This window comes from Nelumbo nucifera, chromosome 8 (assembly GCF_055504915.1).
Source record: "Nelumbo nucifera cultivar China Antique chromosome 8, China Antique-T2T, whole genome shotgun sequence".
Taxonomy (NCBI): Eukaryota; Viridiplantae; Streptophyta; class Magnoliopsida; order Proteales; family Nelumbonaceae; genus Nelumbo; species Nelumbo nucifera.
Genome location: NC_142656.1, coordinates 5,942,966 through 5,965,402, shown reverse-complemented (window position 1 = coordinate 5,965,402; position 22,437 = coordinate 5,942,966). Strand labels below are relative to the sequence as shown.

Below are 22,437 nucleotides of genomic sequence, written 5' to 3'. Positions count from 1 at the left end.
CTTATTGCGCTATCTCAAAGGCACCTTGGACTATGGCCTTCGCTCTGTGGCATTTTCCTCTTTCCAGTTACATGCGTTCTCTGATGTTGACTGGGTAGGGTGTCCTGATGACAGACACTCCCATGGCGGTTTTTGCATTTTTCTTGGCCCAAATCTCATCTCTTGGATGTCCAAGAAACACTACTGTTTCTCGTTCCAGCACGGAATCGGAATACCGTAGCCTCGCTATTGCTGCATCTAAAGTCTTGTGGCTGCGCACTCTCTTCTCTGAATTACACATTGAGATGCCAGCCTCACCTATCATGTGGTGTGATAACATTGGTGCTACGTACCTTACAGTGAATCCTGTCTTCCATGCCAGAACGAAGCACATTGAAATTGATTTCCATTTTGTTTGTGAACAGGTTGCTCGGAAACAACTTCAAGTTAGTACATTGCCTTTGCTGATCAACTGGCTGATATTCTAACCAAGGCTCTTCCCTCCCCTCGGTTCCACCTATTGCGGTCCAAGTTGAACGTTGGTTCTCCACCATCAACTTGAGGGGGGCTGTTAGTGTAAGCGGTTACCTAGTATTTGAGATAAGAACAAACTCCTATACTGTTGCAACCGATTACACTCATCTCTTGTATTTATCTCTTATCTTGTATTTATCCTTACCCCTGTACTTACCTATTACTCTGTTCTTATCTGTACACATACAACATGTATAAATACCGCATAGAACATTGAATGAAATCATCAAGAGAGAACTCTTCTCTTAAACTCTTTTACATGTCCATGAGTGACAAGTGAATTGGCCTTACATTTGTAATACAATAAACAATCATAATCATTCATCTGGTTTGTACATCTACCACTTAAGCAAATTTGTAATATATCAATATCATCACCACAATAAAATCATTCTTGGACTTGCTATTAACTTAATTTTGTCATGATGAATGGTCGAAAGTAATCTTCCATCCACTTGGAACAAAGTAGTTCGTTTGCTAGCTAGTGAGACTGAAATCGATAATCACCTCCTGCCTCCACCAACTGCGGCTCATGTTTTTGGAGCTTTCTTTCTATTCTTCTTTTACTAGTAGTTGTTGAGGCTCTGCATAGAATTCCTCCTGCAACTGGACCAATATTCAGCTACGAGCTTAGAGAAAAAGGAGGACTTAGTTTGCATAAGTTTTGAAGGTTCATCATATTCCACAAGCTTCCCTGCAAAACCACCACAAATTAAAACCAGAGATTTATAAGGTGACTAAAGATCAGACACAGCACATGGACCTGGATGGGCTTCCATGTCCTATCACTCTGTCATAAAAAATGGCATGGGCCATGGAGAGAGAGAGAGAGAGAGAGAGAGAGAGAATACCATAAGAGAGCACCATGACCATGTCACTATCTGTTACTGTGGGAACTCTGTGGGCTATAGTTATTACAGTGCAGCCTGAGAATTGCTGCCTGATGACTCTCTGTAGTATAGCATCAGTTGCAGAGTCGATGGATGCAGTGGCTTCGTCTAGAACAAGGATTCTATTTCTCTTAAGAAGTACACGCCCGAGGCAGAAAAGCTGGCGCTGGCCGACGCTCCAATTTTCTCCTTCATCACTCACTGGAGGACAAATCAAAATGAACAAAATAACAATAACAATAATAATAATAATAATAATAATAATAATAATAATATCATGATTTTAATAAACTAGACAAGAGTGGAGGCCTCCCTCAGCCAATGAAAATTCAACTCACCAAACGAATCTAAAAGGTTTGGAAGAGCGGAGATGGTTGTCTTTAATTGGCACTTCTCTAAAGCCTGCAATGGAATAACCACAAGGGTTACAAAAGTTAGGATTCAACTACAAGAACTTTGTTAACACACTAAGATATTTTTATAGTTTTAATCTTCAATTTGACAGGATACATGGAAATCAGAATCAGTTGGCTCACCTCCCATATCTCATTGTCAGTATAGAGGCCTAGAGGATCCAAGTTGGAACGAACACTACCCCTAAAAAGAGTTGGTTCCTGAGGAATGATGCTGAGTTTCATCCTCAGATCCTTCAGACCAATGGAGCAAATGTCCAGTCCATCTATTAAGATTCCCCCGCTTGCTGGTTCAACTAAACGGAACAAAGCACTTATCATTGTACTTTTGCCACTTCCTGTTCTTCCAACAACTCCCACTCTGGTACCTTCTTTGAAAGTACAAGTGATTCCCTTGAGAACAAGTGGAGCATTTGGACGATATCTTATCTGAAACCAATAGAAACTAAAGAACTGTGAGAATTTTCTCTGGTACCCAGGTCTTGCAGACCTCAGTTGAAATGGTTTACACTTTAAGAGTTCAAAACTATGTTGAAAGCTGAATCAGACTATTATTACCTTAAGGTCCATAAAATCTATCCTTCCGTAGGGGGGCCATGAAGGTGGTGTTCTTTTATCATCCACAATTGCTGGAGGTTCTGATGGTATATGCATGAATTGTTTAATTCTTTCAACAGAAATAATGTAGTTGGCTAAGTTGCAGTACCATCTAGTCATAAACACTTGAGTTCCGGTCAGTGTGAGAGCATAAGAAAGAGAAAGTCCCACAAACCCTGCAAAGCATGTCATACCTTTTCTCTAAGAAACTGAACCTTAGGAGAAAGATGATTACAGAGTCTCCCAAGATGAAAAATACCTGGAGGAATGGTGCCCTGAGGGATAAAAACAAGGAGAAGAGCACCGGTGATTAGGGTCAGATTCTGGACTGCTTCCACTCTCATGATTAACCACTCCAAAGCAGCATTGGAATGAAAGAATAGACTTGCGTCTGTATCAATGAGATTCAAGTAGTTGTGGAAGAACCTCTTCGTCATGTCAAAAGCTCTTATTGTGACTACTCCAAGTGATGTTTCAGCTGCATAATTCATAACAGGTGCCTTTGCTGTTCCATTAATTCTTATTAGCTCTCTTGCAGAGGCTAGATAGTATCTCTTCAAAAAAAACAAAAACAAGGATCCCTGATTAAAGGCAAATAAAATACAGACAAGAAAAGTAGAGGTGAAAAAGGAAAAGGAGATCCACCTGAATATACTGTGTAGATAGCAGGGCGATAATTGCTACAAATAGAACTGGCCATGTGACAAAAGCCATGATACCTACAATTGATAGAATCTCAGTTGCAGGTGCTATTACAAAAACAATGGAGGAAGGTATGTCGAAATCCACAACACTCATATCTGAGGATGCCTATAAAAATAAACATTTCCATGAGTAGCTATGTGGGTGATCATGAATCCTAAAAGAAATTTCAATGTACTGAAAAAACGGGTCCATATTACCAAGATATGTCGAGATCCACAACACTCAAATGGCCACAAATAGTTAGGAATAGCAGAACAAGGGTCATTTGATCAACTCTAACTAAATGGGATAAGGATTAATTGAGTAAGAATATGAGATTCATCTGTAACTAATTACCATTTTAATTCTGAAAGAATGTAACCAGACACCTATGCTCAAATACCTAGCATACATCAATACCTATTTAGATGTTTGTCCAGGTAAGACTATCTAAATATCATAATCAAATGGTTCATTTATTAAAACAAGGAAGCCTTACCCGGGTTAAAATCCTTCCAACTGGTGTTGAATCAAAGAAGAGCATTGGAGCTTTGAAAATTGAATTGGTAAAACCTGAAAAGAAGGCTTTAGAAGCCTTTAATCCTAGAAGGGATGCCAAAAGGGCCCTTCCAAATACAAATACTGCACTGGTTGTTGATATCCCAGCGTACACTCCAATTAAGATGCCATTGTTGATTTGAGGAATATCAGGAGCTATTGCTAGCCAATAGGAAGCGACCATCTGAAGAGCAACAAAAGCAGTCTGTGCAAATATGCATAAACCAAGAAGAAGAAAAACCTTTGATACAATGAGATAATCCAATAATTGCTTCCATCCCACGTCTCCAATCCCCCTCTCTTCATCTTCTGTTAGCTGGACCCTGGAGAGACCCTTGATTGCAATCTCCCCTTTGCTGCTGTCTTTTGTGGTATAAGATGCAATGGAACCATTTAGTTGGTCTAAATCCATCTTTTCAGATTCACCCAATTGTCTGTTATTTTCAGGATCCAATGCTGTCATTGCAATTTTGTGAGCATTCACGAGCTTTTCAAATGCTGTTCCAGCTATCAGGAGTTCCTTGTAGTTTCCTGACTGAATGATTTGTCCACCTTCCATGACCTGGAAAAGAAAGAACCAAGTGATGTTGAGAGCACACAAATAGACATGAGGTGAGAAAACATACGACATTTTAAATATGCTCCATTACCACTATCCAATCAGCTTCTGGAAGAAATTCAACTTGATGAGTAACTAGAATGACAGTTTTCTTTTCCAGAGCAGCCATGACACAGTCCTGCAATTACCTCATTCAAATTCAGTGACCAAAAAACTAATACTAATGCGAACTTACACATATATGATATTTCCAATTTTATAGACAACATCAGTTTCGTACGTTAAAAAGGGTGGCAACTGTATGCGCATCTACAGCACTAAATGGATCATCAAGGAGATAGATATCTGCATCATTGTAAACTGCTCTAGCAAGTTGAATCCTCTGTTTCTGTCCCCCACTCAGGTTGAGACCTCTCTGACCAATTTCTGTCAGGTCACCATGATCAAAACTATCAATGTCCTTGTCCAGTGCACATGCTTTTATGGCTTTCTCATATCTGGTCTTGTCCATTTGCTTTCCATAGAGAATATTATCACGAATTGTTCCACTTTGAATCCAAGATGTTTGAGAAACGTAGGCAATAGACCCACATACATCAACCTAGATGCAAACAACAAGAAATTAGGGTAATTAGAACAAAAGCATTGATATTATGTTTGGACCTGTACAAGCTATCTAGAAATGGATTACATTTTTGCGACTCACCGATCCTAAAATTTTGGGTATCTCTCCAAGTATGGAATACAAGAGAGATGATTTACCAGCACCAACTGGACCACACACAGCAATCTTCTGACCCTTTTTCACTTCTAATTCTATACCACTTAGTGTTGGAAAAGCTGCATCTGGGTCCCAACTGAAGGAACCAGACTGTATTTTAACACTGTTGGCTGAATTTTGTGCTTGGCTCCTCCTTACATCCTCATCCTTGAGCTCATTGTCCAACAAAAAGGCATTAAGACGGTCCAATGAGACCTTGACCTGAATCATCACAGAAAGAGCTTCAGGTATCATTCTCACAGGCTCTGACATGCTCCTCAATGTTGCAAGGACAGTGAAAATGGTGCTGGGATTCAAAGGGGCACTTCTCCAAACGGCGCATCCCAGAAAGACTACTGAAGAGATGAAGGTAGGAGACATCCAGTATAATACGGTGCCGTAGGACTTGTTCATTTGAGTCTTGCTTAACCATTTGAATTCAATATCTCGGAGGGACTCGATCAATCTCTTGAATTTTTCTTCCCATGACTGTAACTTGATAATTTTCATATTGTTTAGGACCTCAGAAGTAGACCTAAGTCGTTCATCTTGGGCAACCATGAAAAGATGCTGTAAATTCTGAAGGATTTTTGCAAAAGGAATATTTATAACCCCACAGATGAAGATGGGGACCAAACCAGGAAGAGCCCCTATACCCACAATTCCAAATAGTATACCTATAGAAAGAAACAGCTGCAGAGAATTACTCCAGGTTGCGTGGAACCACCAGGGGAATTCACCCATGCGATAAGCATCAATTGCAATGTAATTCACAATCTCCCCTGTTGAGTGTCTCTTCCTAGCCAGACTAGAGAGCTTGAGCTGCTTTTGGTACACAGCAACCATCAGACCTGATCTCATCCTCATTCCATACCTTCTTGCATCAAAGAAGTAATGTCTCTGAGACAAGGACTCTATGAGCTTGACCAAAACCAAGCATCCTACTAGACAGATACCCTTGGATAGATTTTCTGCCTCATGGGTTGAATACCGAATGAATGCAAAGAGTAGCAGTGGAGCAACTACGACAGAAATAGTCCTAAGAAGTGCATAAATTCCTACTAGTATCATTTCTTTGAAATAAACTTTAATTAAGGTCCGGATGACCAGGTTATGACTATTTGTCGAGTTCTCTCTCCTGAGAGAATTCCATGCTTGTGAAAATGACTGGTAAGCTAAGAGGGATTCATCTTCAGTAACTAAAGCAGGAATATCATCAATAACCAATGGTTTTGAGTAACCCAAACACAGTAAAGGTTGAACCCAAGAGAATGTCACTCGACTAATGAAACTAGCCTGGCCTAATTCTGTTCGATGTTTATCATTGTCTTCAACCAATAAAGGTTCAGATAAACTCGGATATTGGATGTTTGGAGAAACTACCTCTCTGAAGAGTTTGAAAGCACAAAGAAGCAGCAGTACTGTGGGAGGCCATGACACAAGGTCTAGGATTTGAATGTTTTGTGTTTTCACTAAAACTTGCACATTTAGTGCAGAGGCCAATAGTGGGAAGGAGATCCACCATACTAAAACTAGAATTCTCGTCCATTTGGTCCGTGGAACAATCAGTGAAACTGTCAAAGCTATCCAAACCAGCGCCCTAACAAAGCAAACCGCCCAATTCAAACACCTAGATCCATCATTTCCGGACAGTACACCCCATAAACCAGCGCTAACATATGCAACGCCAGTAACAGCACAACAGATTGAAACAGCTAAAAAAACCCAGTCCCTCCTTGTTTCTCCACTAATATGATGTTTTCTAACAAACCCTCCAAGCAAAAGCAGAGAGAAAATCAATAAAAATAGCAAATTCAAGCCATCTATCAATATCCTTTGAATGCCTGAAGACCGCAAATCAAGTTCTCCTTCACAGAACCAAGAGTCCTCTGTATATCCATACAAAACAAGGAAGAAGATATTGAGAAAAGTCAGTTTAGTATGCAAATCAAAAACAATAAAAAGCAGGGCATTTCTGAACAAGTATAATAATAAAAATAATGATCTCGGAATTTTCTATAATATGATCAAAACCATGATACCCCCCTAGAAAATCTAAATACGGAATATGAAAACAGAACAGATATCATGGAGTTAATAATAGAGAACTCTAGCAAGAGTTGCGAACCCAAGGGGGAAAAAAGAAGGAAAAGTGCAACGTGATACAAACTACCCATAAAAGTGCAGAAAGGACGCAGTAATTAACTTGTTTAAAGAAAGGAAGAAATGGGTACCCCGAAAGCTCTGAAAGGGGAGTGAAACCATCCCTGATTGACTGCTCTGTTTTATTTTGCTTTGGAGCAGGAGAAGCAAATAAGAACAACTGAACAAGCAGAAGCTCTGAACTCCAGCGGTAGCAAAATGGCTAATGGCGTCACCATGAAATGGAATATCTAAAGTTTATTGCTTAAATTGGACTCCGACAACGGCAGGTGACATTAAAAGAAAAAAAAAAGAATCCGGTCGCCCATAAATAACTCTATCTCTTTGTGCTCTTCTTCTTCGAACATAACACGGCCGATCTGTTTATATTGTTTGTCTTCGTGCATGTTCATGCATTTTGTTTTATATTACTACTACTACTACTAACTTGGTTTCTCTAAAATAACTACAATGAAAAAGATGCTCGCGTCAGCCTAAGCTGTGGTCCAATGAAACCAGCCAAATGGATAAACATGTGACAGGCCGCCATGGTTGGTCTGAAAGATTTCGGAGTTCTCTTTCGTTTGAACTTGTGTCTGATGTGATCAGTGTCGGCGACGAACGAGATAATCCCACATTAAAAGGGTAGTTTAGGAAATTTTGCCAAGAACAAGAGGGTAGTCCAGGAAAATGCGTATTCTAAGCCGATGCTTAGTAGCATGGCCACAGATTGGCCGGCCGGTGGCTCTCACAGTCACCACTCACCACATGCATCCATTCTGCACCGTTTCCACTCCTGGCTCTTACTACTAATTTTACCCGATTATTAATTTATTATATAATATCACATTAATAAATTTAAGGCGGGTATGGGTATTATAAGTGGAGCTGTTTATAAATTTGAATTATTGTAGATTTATATTCCAAATCGATGTTGGAGTGCAGTCCAAAAATCTCTAAATTAAAAGCTTAGTTATGAACAAAATAAATAAATAAACAAGTGGTTGAAGTTCAGTTTTGCTGTGAAATAAAAACAATATCAAATGGTGTAACCGATTACTGTATTGCGTGTCAGCGACTCAGCGTTGAATACTTCTCTCCATTCCCCGCCCCTCTTCGTGGTCTGACAAAGCGGTGTCTCTTGTTGTTTTGGAGTTCAGTTCTGCTATCAATTATTGACGCTCCCAACATGTTCCAACCAGCCATTACAAGCCCACATTGGAAATATGTTTCCATGAATGAGAAGGGGATGATGTTTTCACGGCGCCCCACAGGGTGTGCCCCATGATGCTATTGGAAACATTTCTCAGTGAAAAGTATGGGAGATGTTTAGAATAAGATTTTTAAAATCGATTCGGATAATGAATCAGTCAGGGATCTGGTTTTTGGGTCGAATAATTGGCCTGTTTTAATAAAAAATAAAAATAGTCAAAACCGTTGAATGGTTCGAACAGTTTAACCGCCTAACCGCCAAAGAAGATATAAAATCTACATAGAACACCATACACAATCTTAAGAACTGATTGACTGAGGACAATGTAGAGGATATTCCAGAGATCTCTTGCTGCGCTGATAATAATTCACTCCAAATAGAAGTTGCAGATCTCCTAATCCCTTCAAGAGAAACTGTCACACCTATGAAAAATTAGGCTTTATTAGTATTGCTGACAGTTGTGTTGGTGGTGGTAAGGGTGTATTAGACATTTTACCTCCTCGATTAGACATAATGGTTACAGGGGAGGTCTTAGTAGAGGAGAAGTCTCAGTATTTAGGAGAAATATCAAAGGGAGGTTAAGTCTTTTACCCTAAAATTTTTTACCTACATAAATACATGTTTATATAATATGTTAAAATGTAAATATGAAGTTAAATCAGCCCAATTAAGTACGTGGGGTGACTTAAGGCGAAAGCCAAAGCAGCCCAACCTCATACCAAAGCTAAGGTTGGGCCAGACCAGAGTCGGGATAAACCCATTTAAGTTGCATTAATACAAGTATACAACAATCCTACAACTAATCTAAACAATCCATGGAATTGGGAGGTATTCTGACAGGCCACTTTGTTTTTTTCTCCCCGAGACTTCCCTAGTCCCTACACAACAGGTTTCCCTAATCCCTACCATTTCTTTCAAATCAAACAAAGCTTAAAGTCAAAAATTTATAATCTATTACTATGAGAATCAAACTACTTGGCTCCCCAGTTGATTCCATCCCAAAAAGATTGCTGAGCCGACTGAAGAACGGCGAGATGTTTTTTGTCATCCATCTTATGCATTATTCCATTGCATATAGCCATAAGCCGAGTTAATAAATAAATAAAATTGGAAATCTCACATTATACAAATAGCTATTATACACTACTATACACTGTGTAGGTACTAAACACCTCAATATACGGTTAACAAACACTTGGATGCAAACAAATGCTCTGTTTTGAGAATTACTTGTACAATAGATTTGCCTCCTAATATTCTGCATTTGTGCAAAATAAAATACTATATGGTAGCATGAAATAATAGTAACAATAGGCAACATTCAACTATAAACCACCAAACAACAAATAGCAAACACACCGCATTCATTTTTAACATGAAAAACCTCTATGATATAAAAAAGAAAAACCATAGAATATTAATCCAAAAATCTCCATTATAATTATAACAACAATAAATAGGAATACAAATTTCTTCTCCGACAACAGCTAGAGGATATCAAACATTAAAAGAAATCTTCTTGGTTTTACAATCCAAATTCTTGACCAAAATAGTGGTTTACAATCGAAAACATGAACTACTCTTGTTAACAACACTGAACCTTGCTGTGGATGCAATCCTCACAAAATAGTGGTTTACACCCCTAAGAGAAACCTTCCAAGAAAACCCTAGATTCTCAAATCCCAGAAGTTTTGAACGAGAAATATTAGAGAGAATGAGAGCCTCTTTCTTGGTTTCCCCACTTTTCTTTTTCTATTTTTGTCTTTCTTTTTGCCTTTATTTGTTTGGGCTCCACCTCATAAAGAGGGAACCCCAACACACTGCATTACTGATTAAAGAATGATAAAAGATATGATACAAATCTTTTTTTCTCTTCTACCCTTCCCCTACCACCCGGGGGAGAGGATGTAGAAGAGATAAGCAAGTGTTATTAACGTGCACAAAACTGCTCATTCTGTTCAGTAGTCTCCTATATCTTGGTGGATGGCATCTCTCCAGGCACCGAAGCTAAATGCCTAATTATTCTTAAAGGAGTGTGAATGTGTGATGACCTTTCTTCCTTTATGCAATTCACATCTCTTCCTTCCGTGTTTTGGAACTTCCTTACAAACTGACCCATCTTCTAAGCCAACACCACAAACATGCAATTTCTTTTCCAGTACTGTCTCCACGTGGACCAATTAGACATCATCCCTTTATGCTGTGCACACCTTCTTCCCTCAACCGCTTCATTTCTACAAACAGATCCATCGCCCAAAGCCATCTCACAAACAGCAGTGCACTTCTCACTAACACATGTTCCTGCAACAGACTGAGGCTGTGACTTTTCAAAATTGGAAGTTCCTGAAATGAGCTCATCATGCTTCAAATCTCTACAGGAGTTTATGCTCCTTCCAATCACTGGAACTTCCATGCAAACAGACTCATTTTCTAGCCCTGTACCACGCACATGTGATTTCTTTTCTAGTGACAACTTACAAGTAATCCTATTAATCCTTTTCCCTTTATGTTGTCCACACCTTTTCCTTCCTTTACTAGGTTGATTTCTACAAACAGATCCATCACTCAAAACCACCCCACAAATGGTAGTATGGTCCTCAATAGTAGTACATCTTTCCACCACCATTTGAGGATGTGATCTGTATGTTTTTGAATGCTGGGAGAGGTGTTTCTCTGGCTCTTCATCACAAGAATTGATTTTTCTTTCATGCAATGGATCTTCCTGGGTACACCCATCTTGTAAGCCCATACCAAACACTTTTGGATCTGCATCCGTCATTAGTTTTAATATCGATCCATTGATCTTCTTCCCTCTGTGTGACCCACACCTTTTTCTTCCTTCAATAGGTTTGTTTCTACAAACAGACCCATCACCTAAAGCCACCCCACAAATGGGAGTGTGGCCATCATTCAAGCTACTTTTCCCTGTAACCAGTTGAGGCTGGGATCTGCTAACTTTTAAAATCCGCAAGAGATTGTTCCACCCCTTATAATTACAAGTATTTAATTCAGTCCCATTGAGGGTTGAGGTGCGCCCTTTGATTGTGATCCCAACTTGCTTCTGAATGAATGGGTTGTCCCACCTCCATTTTTGGAGCTTCCTGGCAATATATGGAAATCGAATGGTGCTTGAAGTAATTTTATTGAGTTTTATCAGGATATCATCAGGGCGGCGTGCACAGTTTCCACCTTTGTTCCATGCATAATCAAAGATACCAAGTAGCTGGGCTTCTGTCTTCTCAGCTTCTTCCTTACTTTCCATCTGTATAACATTTAGGGAAATAATGATAGAGAATAAGAATTAGAGATTCCTTTAACAGGCATAAGCAATAAATTTGCAAAAGACCGATGAATAAATACTAACATAGTAACAGCCTTAAGTTGTATTTATGTTTGTAGGGTTATATTTATAAGGGTAAAAGACTTGAATATACCCTGAGTATTCTTAAATTGACTTAAATTCAGAAATACCTTGAGACCCTCTCTCTTCTCATTCCTCCCCCAACATTCCTTTTTAATTTCAGATGGAATGCTAGGATGTCTGTGACATTGCCAAGGGATGATGTGGAGGAGGACATCTTCTATACTATAGGACTACTATGCTCTGCGATCCCATCTTCATGCCTAAAAGATCTTCTAAACCAAAATATGTGCAGTATCAAGAGATCTTGTTCATGCTGATAAAATGAGAGTTGATAGCAACTCAACCAGTTCCAAAGGGGGCATGAGATTGGATGAGAAGAGTGAAAATCAGGTTGCTATTGGCGAGTAGAGGTCGAAAAGAAATGGGTGCAAAACAATATATACCATACTATAGTGACGAGATTGACTGGAGAAACATTTTGGAGAGCAATGGGACAGATTTGTGGCACTGTAATCCAAATTTGACCCTTTGAATATTCTGTGTCCTGGTCAAATGGTTTTCAAGAGGAAGGCCAAAGAAGCTTAATGGCATCAGGTGTATTTGTTTCAAATTGTTATATAGGATTTTAAAATTTTTAAATAAGTTGTTTCATTGATGGAGGTATGTGTAAGTCCAATGGGGTTAGCCCACAAGGTATATTTAAGTCTATTTGAAAAACTCAGGTTACGCTTAAGTCAATTTATGAAAAATTAGGGTATGTTATTTATCAAAAAAAAAAAAAATCAGGGTATGTTTCATCTTTCACCCTATTTATAAGATCTATGAATAAAAGCTAACTAGCATCTTCATGCTAACATCCAAATTTACATATAGACATATAGAAAATACTCCCTAGCATAGTTGTCAAGGCGCCGCCTAGGCGCCCGCCTAGGTGTCGCCTAGATGACTAGGCACCCTTGGCTGGGTGCCTTGCCTAAACGCCTTGACTTTTAGCAACTAGGCACCCTTCTAGGCGACTGAGCGCCCGCCTAGGCGACAAAAATGACAAGGCGGGCGCCTTTTATAATATCATTTATATTGTTGTATCTTATTAATGTATGTGTTAATACATTTTATTATATGCTATATATATCAATTATAATTTATTTTAATGTTTTACTTTTGAAATTTAAAAGATCAAAGGGTTTTGAGAAGAGAAAAAGAAAGAAAGAAAGAAAAGAAAGAGGAAAGAAAGAATAGAATAATAAAGTTATTTTTTCTATTTTCTCTCTCCAATTAAATAAAACAGAAACTCCATCCTTGTTTTTTTTTTCTATTTTACTTTCCATCTTGAATATTTATCATATAAAGATGATAACCATCTTTAGCTGCTAATTAATATGAATTTTTCTCTATTAAATACTTATTATAGTAGTATTATTTTTTAAAATAATGAAATTAATATATGTAAAAGATTTTTATCTTTTAGATGTGATGATTTGCCACATTTTTAGAGGAAATTTGATGTTCTTAATAAAGAGAATTGCTATTTTTTCAATTAACATACATGCTGAATGGTATATAAAACTAGGAAACTAGCCAAAAGTCAGATTTTTATATTATAAAATTTTTATCGCCTAGGCGACTAGGTGCCCCAGTGTTGCCCAGAATCACCTAGACGCCTTGAAAACTATACTCCCTAGTAATAATAATGATGATAATGATTGGAAGTGAATATCTCACTTAAATTCACATTTACGAATGGCAATAAATGAACCTTTGGTTTTTTTTTACTTCCTTTTTTAACAAAGTGGCTATTCTCAGACTTCAACCTGTACTCTTATACTTGTCAGCCCAATATTTTATCATTGCACCAGTTACATCACAGTGAGAGAACACTAAAGCAACCATAGAACTATATTGCTAAAAAATATACAATGACAAATCTCCTTATGGGAGAAAAACATAAGAAAGAACAACTTATCCATCCATAATCATATCAAATCTACGTTTATGCATATCTATCACCATTGGATTCTCACCAAGAAAGTAGCCTAGTATTTAACATCCGCATGACTCGTACAATTTTATCCGGGTCAATATTGCACAATAGAGTACTTTTTTTTATCAATAACGCTTTCATTAATTCATCAGTAGAAAATTTACAAGTGGAAGACAAACACACTTATCTTCCAAGAGTCACAAAGAACTTCAAGAAAGGAGAGAAGAAAATACAAAGATACAAGGACACTAACATTACAACTTAGCCCAAAACAAGGAATCCCTTTCTGCCCCTTGTTTTGCTAAACCGTCAGCTAGGGAATTAGGTTATCTCTTAATCCAACATGTCTTAACTTCCATTTCCCGCACCAGCCATTTGAATTTCCTCTTCTCATTGTTATACTTCCAAAGATCATTTTGTTCTTTGGTCAGCCACCCTATCACCACCTCTGAATCCCCTTCAATTAAAAGTTTCTTGATGTTCAAATCCTTAGCTTTCCGGGCTCCTTCCATAACTGCACATATCTCAGCTCTAAGGGAGTCGCCCACTCCAAATGGGCCTGAGAACATAGCAGAGATGACCCCATTTTCATCTCTAAAAACACCCCCAATCCCTGATTGTCCCGGGTTTCCCCTACTGCATCCATCAAAGTTTAATTTCAAGAATCCACTAGGTGGGGGGGTCCAAGCCACGCTCATTACTGACATGGCCTACGTGCAACTTGCAATTTCACCCCACTTCCTCAACATGTCATCCACAGTGTAATCTGTGAATATTTCCAGAGATTTCAGCCACTATACCGCCCTAAACTGTATGATAGCCCTCAAATCTGCTGTCCCTCTCTGAGTTTCTGAGAATATCCTAGAGTTCCTTTCTTCCCACAGTGTCCAACATACTGCAGCCCTTAGTCCTCTCCACATTGTCCTTCCCCTTTTTAACCGCCACCTGAAGAAGGAGGGGGCGAAAAGGCCCTGCATGTCTGATGGGGGATTCCAACTGCATCCAAATAAGGAGAAAGCCCAATCCCACAATGACCTCGCGAAGTGGCACGACACCATTAGGTGAAAACCAGTCTCCCCATCTGCTTTACACAGAACACACCACTGAGGTGGCAAGCAAATATTGGGTCTCTTCTTTTGGAGTAGATCACCAGTGTTGATTCTTTCCAGATAGGCTTCCCAACAAAAACTACTAACCCTAGGAGGTATAGCTCTGCACCAAACCTCACCAACAGGAAAAGGGGACTGGGTAGGACTGGTGGACTGACTTAAGACTTTGAAGAACGAAGCACAAGAGAAAATGCCATTGGGGTTAGGTGTCCAAATTCTAGAATCCGCCCTAGTGGGGTCTAAGACAACATTATCAAGAAGTGCAAGAAGGCTCGAAATACAGTCGAAGTCTGAATCCCTCAAATCAGAAAGAGCGTACAAAGACGGAAACTGATCCTTTAGAGGAGCGCTCCCCACCCAGGTTTGTTCCCAAAATTTTATGGAGTTACCGGAATTCAAATCACACCTGATATTAGGAATGAAAACTGGTAGCAGGTCATGAATGGCTTTCCAAGGAGAATTGCTTGTGATCCTAGCTCTGATTCCAGCGTCCCATCCGTTGTGCTCCAGCCCATGAATACTTGCCACTATTCTAGCCCATAGCTTCTCCTTCTCCATAGGAAACCTCCATAACCACTTCCCCAGCAGAGTCATATTCCTTCTCCTAATACTCCCCAGCCCCAAACCACCACACGACTTACTCCTGCACACTATTTCCCAGCTAACTCTATGATCCCTCTTCTCTTCTCCCGGCTCCCACAGGAAATCTCTCATTAACTTCTCTAATCTGTTAGCAATCTTCACTGGGATTTTAAACACCGACATGAAGAAGATGGGTAAGTTAGCAAGCGTGGCCTTAATTAATGTAATTCTCCCGCCAAGAGAGAGGTAATTCTTTTTCCAGGATATCAATGGTGCACAATAGAGTACTTCACTATTTACATATTGATGGTGTTTGGTATCAATGGTATTTTTCAGAGCGTTTAACAGAAAAACGCCAAAAAATGATGTTTAGTGAGCTGTTTAATTGGTAGACGTGTCTTCTCTCAATTTATGTGAGAACCATTTATTGGAAAAACGCCAAAAATGATGTTTTTCACTTTCAAGTGCGTTTTTTACTGTTCAGCTTATATGGCACCTAATGGCATCTAGTGGCACCTACTGGCATTGAGGTCTCAAAAAACGTTTAAAGCAGATTTTGTCCCAATTTTCAAGACAAAATCATACAAAATGTTTATTAGATAAGCACCATTGATACCAAATATCCTCATTGTCTATGCAATAGAAGATATATTTCCTTGCCACTTATCCAATAATAACTGACATAGGTAAAGGCAACTGAGAAATTTCAACCTACGAATACGCTACAGAGGCGGATATAGGAATTTTCTGTTGGGAAAGTTGGTGTACAGAAACCTTTAGCATAAGCTTTAAAGCCCTAGAAATGGTTCTCTAAACCCTCCCCCCTCCCCCCTCCCCCCCAGAACCGAAGGGTACACCCCTGGATACAGTGTAACAATGAGTCCAATAATGCATTCTCATCAAAAGAAACCAAAGAAGAGTATAACCGTAGGAGAATTCTTTTGCAATCTAATGCAATCAACTGATAGAAGAAAGTTGAGCATTGTGCATGTATAATTAGATGAATTCCTATTTCCTGCACTCTTCTGCGCCTAAAGGAGTAGAAGACCTACAAACATAGACTGTTAAGATCTAGTAATCAGCAAGGCCTAGACATCTTTCCTTGCAGTATAAGAAGGTGATTACCTAGTGCTTGTTCTGACTATCAGGTCTTGGGAGGGGTCAGCTGGATACAAACCTAAACTCAAGCATTTTAGCACAAAGTGGTCAATCTCGTACTCAAACCCAATTTCTCATGCTTGTCAGCCAAAGATTTTAGCATTGCACTTGGTAACAGCCCCTGCCTAGACTCTTTGAAGCATATGTTCAAGAAGTAGCCTAAAACACATGATGCATTTGCATAATAAACAAAATTACAAAGTAAAGATTAAAAACACTAACAGCATGAGTCATGCAGACAAGACAGGTAGATTGGTTTTTCCCTTGCAAAATTATAATTATGCAGACTTATGGTGCATGAACCAATACTCCTAAAATTTAGTTTTTAAGCTTGAACATCAGAACATGGCGACCATATTCAAGAAGAAGAAAGGTATACTTACTGCAGCCCATCTAAATACAATTGGAAAACCTCTTGAGAATATCTCCTTAAACAATCCAGGTCCTCTTTGGAGATAAACACCTTTATTTTTATCAAGAAAACCAACTGAGTTTCCATGGTCCAAATGAGAACCATCCCGTCCATATTCCTGAAGTCGTGTCCTAACATTATCAGCTTGTCCAAGATAGACAACAATTATATAGTCTGGATCAAGCTTGCGAATCTCCCGTCCTGTATCAGAGCAACATGTGGCTATGCCTAGCTCATAAAGTCCTGGGCCTGAACAACTTATAGGGAGGTTATGGGACCTGTATCTCTCTACTCCTTCCTTCCCTGAGGAATGGTTTTCCCAATCAGAAGGCCCAATGAGAATCTGAAAAAAAAAAGAATGGAAAATCAGATTTTTTTATCAGTTCAAATTAAAATTAATATAAGTGCCCAATATTTATTTAATAAAAGACTATAATTAACTAACATGTTATATGATTATATCTGCTTTCCGGAAGAAAAAGACACCAAACCAGAGTTCTAAAATCTACTGAGTAGTTTGAAAATGCCAAATAGTTAACTACAAAGACGTCAACGAACAAATTTGTAAGTGCGGGATCTAATGAGTATTTTGCCCAAAAAGTTGTGACTGTAATGCCATTAGGACGCAACTTTCAGAGGTTGCCTTCATCCCATGTAATTAGAAGCGCAGAAAATAGGTAACTAATATCGACGGAACCAGCATGTCAATGGGTGCAAAAATCCGCCAAGGCTTCCAAAAGCATCAAACAAAACAGAACTCAAATTCTACGTGGAAAACTCATATGAGAAGCTCTCTGAAGCCGAGGAACAAATGGGGGATTTAGCAAGGGACTTGTCAAGGTGTGTTCTGGTTATTTGATCACTGATTCTCGGGCTTCCCCATTGCAAGCCAGTAAAATATGCATTTTTCTGCTAACGTATTTTCTCGAGAAAACAAAATTGCGCATTTAAACAGGCCAAGAGCAAATTATAGAACGAGACACCCAGAAAAAGATTCAATGATGATAACAAAAAATGAAGTGGATAATAAGAGAAAAATTTTAGTCGGACGACAAAAGTGCTGCTGATATCTGCGAAATATACATAAAACAATCAATCGGGAAAAAGACGATAGTTGGGCGTAATTTATGAGATGGTAAGATCGAGCAATTCGTGATCTGGGTGGTAACATAAACGCCAAATGTCCTATTTCTCCAAAAAAATATAACAAAAAGGGAAAAAAATGAGCTGGAGAGAGAGAGAGAGAGAGAGAGAGAGAGAGAGAGATCATCGAAGACTCAAATCAAACCTGCCAATTTGAGAAAACAGAATCGTGTTTAGTGCGCTTGCACTCCTCTCTCTTCAACCTGGTGGAGGAGATATCCCCGCCTCCCATCGCGCCCTAAAAGAAACAAGGGTCCATCTCGTAAATGTCAACTTTCCTACCCGCTGACCGCTGTTATAGCGGATGATCAAAATTTGAGTTTATTGGCCCAAGCCCAGCTAGGATGCACTTTTACACGGCCCATCATCCAACCCGACCTCCACAGGTCAATCCACTTTTTGGCTTTTTGCTACGAACGACAAACTCAGGTTAATATCTATACTTGCAACTTAAAGAGTTTGTATAGTGTAGACTATTCCTCGTAAACAATTGAACCTATCTGTGCAAAGTACAATAATAAGCAAATATATGTATGTGAACAATTCAAATTTTAGATAGGTTAAAGGGTTGCATCGGGCAGAGATCAGTATTGGGTATCTTTTCCGGTTTTCTTAGCAAAAATCTATGCAAGGAAGATGGAGGCTGAAAACATAATGTAAAATTTTCTTAAACAATCACTTTGTGCTAAAATGAAAGAGAAGTACTAATAAAGTTCCTACAAGGAATTGACAGTTGATTGGACCTAATATTGAGTAGTTTCATATGGGTTTGAGCATATCTAGTTAGCTTCATTTACATGCAGCCTAAGATGTCAACTGCAAGTTTTAAAATGATGGTATAATCACAATGAAATATAAATGAAGGTGCAAATATTTTAGACAATATGAATTCATACTACACAAATTTTTTTAAAAAAAAAAGAAAAAGAAATAATCAAATCTTGCTGCAATAGATATAAGAAATAATAGAATATAGTAGGAAATTTATGGGGAGATACAAATGAATAGTGAATTCCTTGGGGAGTCTAAATTAAGAAAATTTGTAAATTATAAAGACAGCATTAATGTATCATATAAAAAAATATAACAGTGTTTTTCATATATATGCTAAATAGGATAGAATATACCTGGCTTTCTACTTAAAATCACTAATCTGAAAGTCTACTTATTCCATACATTTTATTACTTGTATCAGGGTTTCATTGAATTGAAAACAGAATTGGGGCAAGAAATCCACCTAGAAAGAAATGTTTCAGACTATTTGGAATTTGCAAAAAAAAAAATGTTAAAAAAAAACTGATGAACTCTTACAAGGAATTGATAGCTAATTGGACCTAAGATTAAGTAGTTTCAGATGGGTTTGGGTATATCTAGTTAGTTTCATTAATTAACAATAAATGCTAGCATATTTTAATAAATATTCAAAGAGAAAAGTTGTACTCAAATTGACAGAATCAACACTTGAGAGAGGTGAATCTTACTTGGATATAATTGTTGGCATGGCCATCTTTGTTGGGGGTGATAGTTGATAGAAATAATCCTCAAAATCTTACTTGCCTATCTTAAAAGATAGTTCTCTAAGGTTATGTTTGGTTTGAAGGAAAAGGCAGGGAAAGGAAGGGAAAGAAAGAGAAACCCATACAAGGTTTCCTTACATTTCCCTTCCTTTTCCTTCAAACCAAGCATAGCCTAAATGATTTCTGTTTCCAGAACTTTCAGTTATTTCTATGTAACAGTTTCAATCACTTCATTTTGTTTACCTTTAAATTCTGAGAAAAGGTTGGTTTGTTTGAGTTGGAATTCCAAGAGTAGCTATGTGAATTAGTAGATGTTGCATTGGAGTGGTGAACAAGATATTTGTGTTTTTTAAGTGTAGCTCAAAGGAGTTGATCTATTCAACTCTGATGAATAGAAAAGCAGTCTAACTTGCTTACCTTTAAGTGTAGCTCAAAGAACTTTTTTTCCTGTTTTATAATAAATAGAGAAGTTGAGGTGCTAATTCCTAGGTTATTTTTATCTTATTTCTATTTTTTTCGAGGTCCATCCCACATCAACTATGATGAATAGAAAAGTACTGATACTTTCCTCTTGTTCATTTTTTAGTACAAAAAGAAATAAATAAATAAACATTTGTTCAACGGAGAAGAGACACTTCTGTTCGCCGATGCTAATATCTGGTAAGGGTGTTCGTCCAATCGGACGACCCAGCATTTGCAACTTTGCAGGGGTGAGAATGGGGCAAAAACGCATTTGTTATTTGGCCCCACTCTCATTTCCAATTTCCAGGGGTAATATTGAAATTGTATATCAGAGTGTTAGACCATTTGTACTTGCCCCCCCACTTTGATGAACAGGGGTAATTTGAATTTTGATATCTTGAAAGTAGAAAAACTCATTTTTTGCAGATCTGGCATCCCAAAACAACACCATTATGGTGTTTGGAACCGATATCGTTTTCTTAAAAATCAGGTATGACCTGGTGTTTTCTCATTGTTTTACTGCTGCTAGAAACAGTGTGTTGGCATTGAAAAGTGTTTATGTCACAGCAACCAGTAATGGTCCCAAACAAACCAAAAAAGAAAAAGAAAACATCATGCCAATATAGCACCATTTTCTCAGAAAACACCCATCAGTAAATGGCATTGATTCCAAACATGGCCAACATATCCGCTTTTGTATTTTCCTACATATATTCTATGAATGACTGCTTATAACCATATTATACTGTTATCACTTTAATTTTCAGACGTATAGTTAAAACTTCAACATTAACACAAACGAAATCCAACTTCTCAAAATAAAGTTTTACAAATATCATAATACTACTCCATTTTAACATTACCTAACTAACCAAATAATGATCATATTGATGCAGCTTTAAATAACTCCCCACCCACTTGAAATACAATTTCGAGACAGACATGTCAATAAAATGATTTATGTACTTATTCTCACCAAGTGTGTCTTTTATATGAGTTCCGATTTCTTACTAATAACCCTGTCCTAATTAATGCTCTTCCTTTGCTTAATTATAACCTTGGGTTTAACAATAGCTTTGACAGTCTATTTATTTGGTTATGGCTTCCAGTTTTGGTGTTTGATTGAAGCCGGTAATATGAGTTCCCAGATTTTCATATCCGGCACCTATGAACACTTTTCTTCTGTCTCGATTAGTTGGAGAAGCAAATGGAAACCATCTTCAATCTATAATGAGTTTGGAGCCAAATTGAACTTTTACAGGCCGTCATTTCTTAGCTACTCCGGTTTATTTTCTTTGATCACTTTCCTTTTGGTTGATAAACAATTAGAAAAGACAAAGCCAAAGCCAACGCCTCTTGAAGAACATTGGTGAGCCCGCTTGATTTCTTTGTCTGTTGAGATATATACAAATTTGATCCGCTAGTCTCTTGACATCTCTACTGTACGTTTAATCATATTTGAAACCGCTTTGGCCACTGGTTTTTCATTAAGTCCAAACAGACAGTCCATTGCAATTAAAAAACATAAAATGACCAAAAACTATTATTTGGGTCAAATGGGTTGATGATTCAACCATCCAGTTCAGCGGGTTGTTGATCAAATCAATGATTTTTTTTTTCCTTTTTGGGCCAAAAAAGCGGTTCAGGGTGAAACGGAACTGGTTACTGCCTGACTGGCTTTTAGGTTAAATGGTCTGATCGTCTAGGTCAAGACTGTTTGAAAATCATGATTTATACTACAAATGATAATTTTGTAATCAATTTCTCTTCTTTTTGAGCAAACACTTTTTGATCTTAGCCTGTGAGCCGAGCTTACAGTACCAGAACCACATCCTCCAGCCACAACCATATATACACCTGAGCTATTCCCAAAAGAAAACCATACCTTTTTGCAACATTTGCCTTTAACCTACCCTTTGCAAGTGGACACCATGACCCAAAAGTTGAGGCGTACTTGGGCTTCACTGGATAGCATGGCTGTGGCCTAGTTGCGTACCAGTCCTGGGCCTGTATGGAGAGAGAGAGAGGGTTTTGAAAAGACCAAAGTAATCAGTCTTATCAATGAAAAGCCCAAAAGTGTAAGTGGGCTGATAAGGAATCTCCATCTTATTCTTCTACTTTATATAGGATTATCCTCATCTAATTAAGAAAAAGCAGTATCAGGCTATTAGTTGCTTAAAGGATTTTCTTCAATACTTTGCGTTTTAAGCACTACATTAACTACTAAACCATTTGTGTTACATAATATATATATATACATTCAACTTTAATTCATCTTCTGGGATATAACAGATTTGGAACAAACACAGTTATTGGATCCGTTTCTTGGACTTATTACCACATAATACAACCATTAATTGCTTGAACCCAATATCAAATC

General features: G+C 38.1%; 1 protein-coding gene across 2 annotated transcripts; it reads right to left on the bottom strand.

Annotated features, from left to right (window-relative positions):
* Positions 1-731: 731 nt before the first annotated feature.
* On the bottom strand, positions 732-17,041 carry LOC104600760 (ABC transporter C family member 8-like). 2 transcript variants are annotated; one of them, XM_088893338.1, is made up of 12 exons: positions 16,907-17,041; positions 4,921-6,863; positions 4,495-4,815; positions 4,306-4,392; positions 3,597-4,217; positions 3,059-3,223; positions 2,673-2,967; positions 2,375-2,589; positions 1,940-2,245; positions 1,742-1,805; positions 1,365-1,604; positions 732-1,207 (listed from the first exon to the last, which is right to left on the bottom strand). In XM_088893338.1, exons 1-12 carry the CDS (start codon positions 16,914-16,916, stop codon positions 1,080-1,082), a joined length of 4,395 nt encoding a protein of 1,464 aa, XP_088749464.1. In that variant the 5' UTR covers positions 16,917-17,041; the 3' UTR covers positions 732-1,079. The 2 variants fall into 2 exon arrangements, with proteins under 2 accessions (XP_088749464.1, XP_010262193.1); XM_010263891.3 differs by lacking the exon at positions 16,907-17,041 and adding an exon at positions 7,209-7,478.
* Between the last annotated feature and the right edge of the window lie 5,396 nt (positions 17,042-22,437).

What these genes read in the sequence shown, in the direction of transcription:
- LOC104600760 (XM_010263891.3), bottom strand. Translation starts at nt 7,239, where the DNA reads ATGGTTTCACTCCCCTTTCAGAGCTTTCGGG. An exon ending in TATCTACACAGTATATTCAG is followed by an intron (nt 2,968 to 3,058) that starts GTGGATCTCCTT and finishes TTTTTTTTGAAG; the next exon opens with AGATACTATCTAGCCTCTGC. An exon ending in TAGATTTTATGGACCTTAAG is followed by an intron (nt 2,246 to 2,374) that starts GTAATAATAGTC and finishes TATTGGTTTCAG; the next exon opens with ATAAGATATCGTCCAAATGC.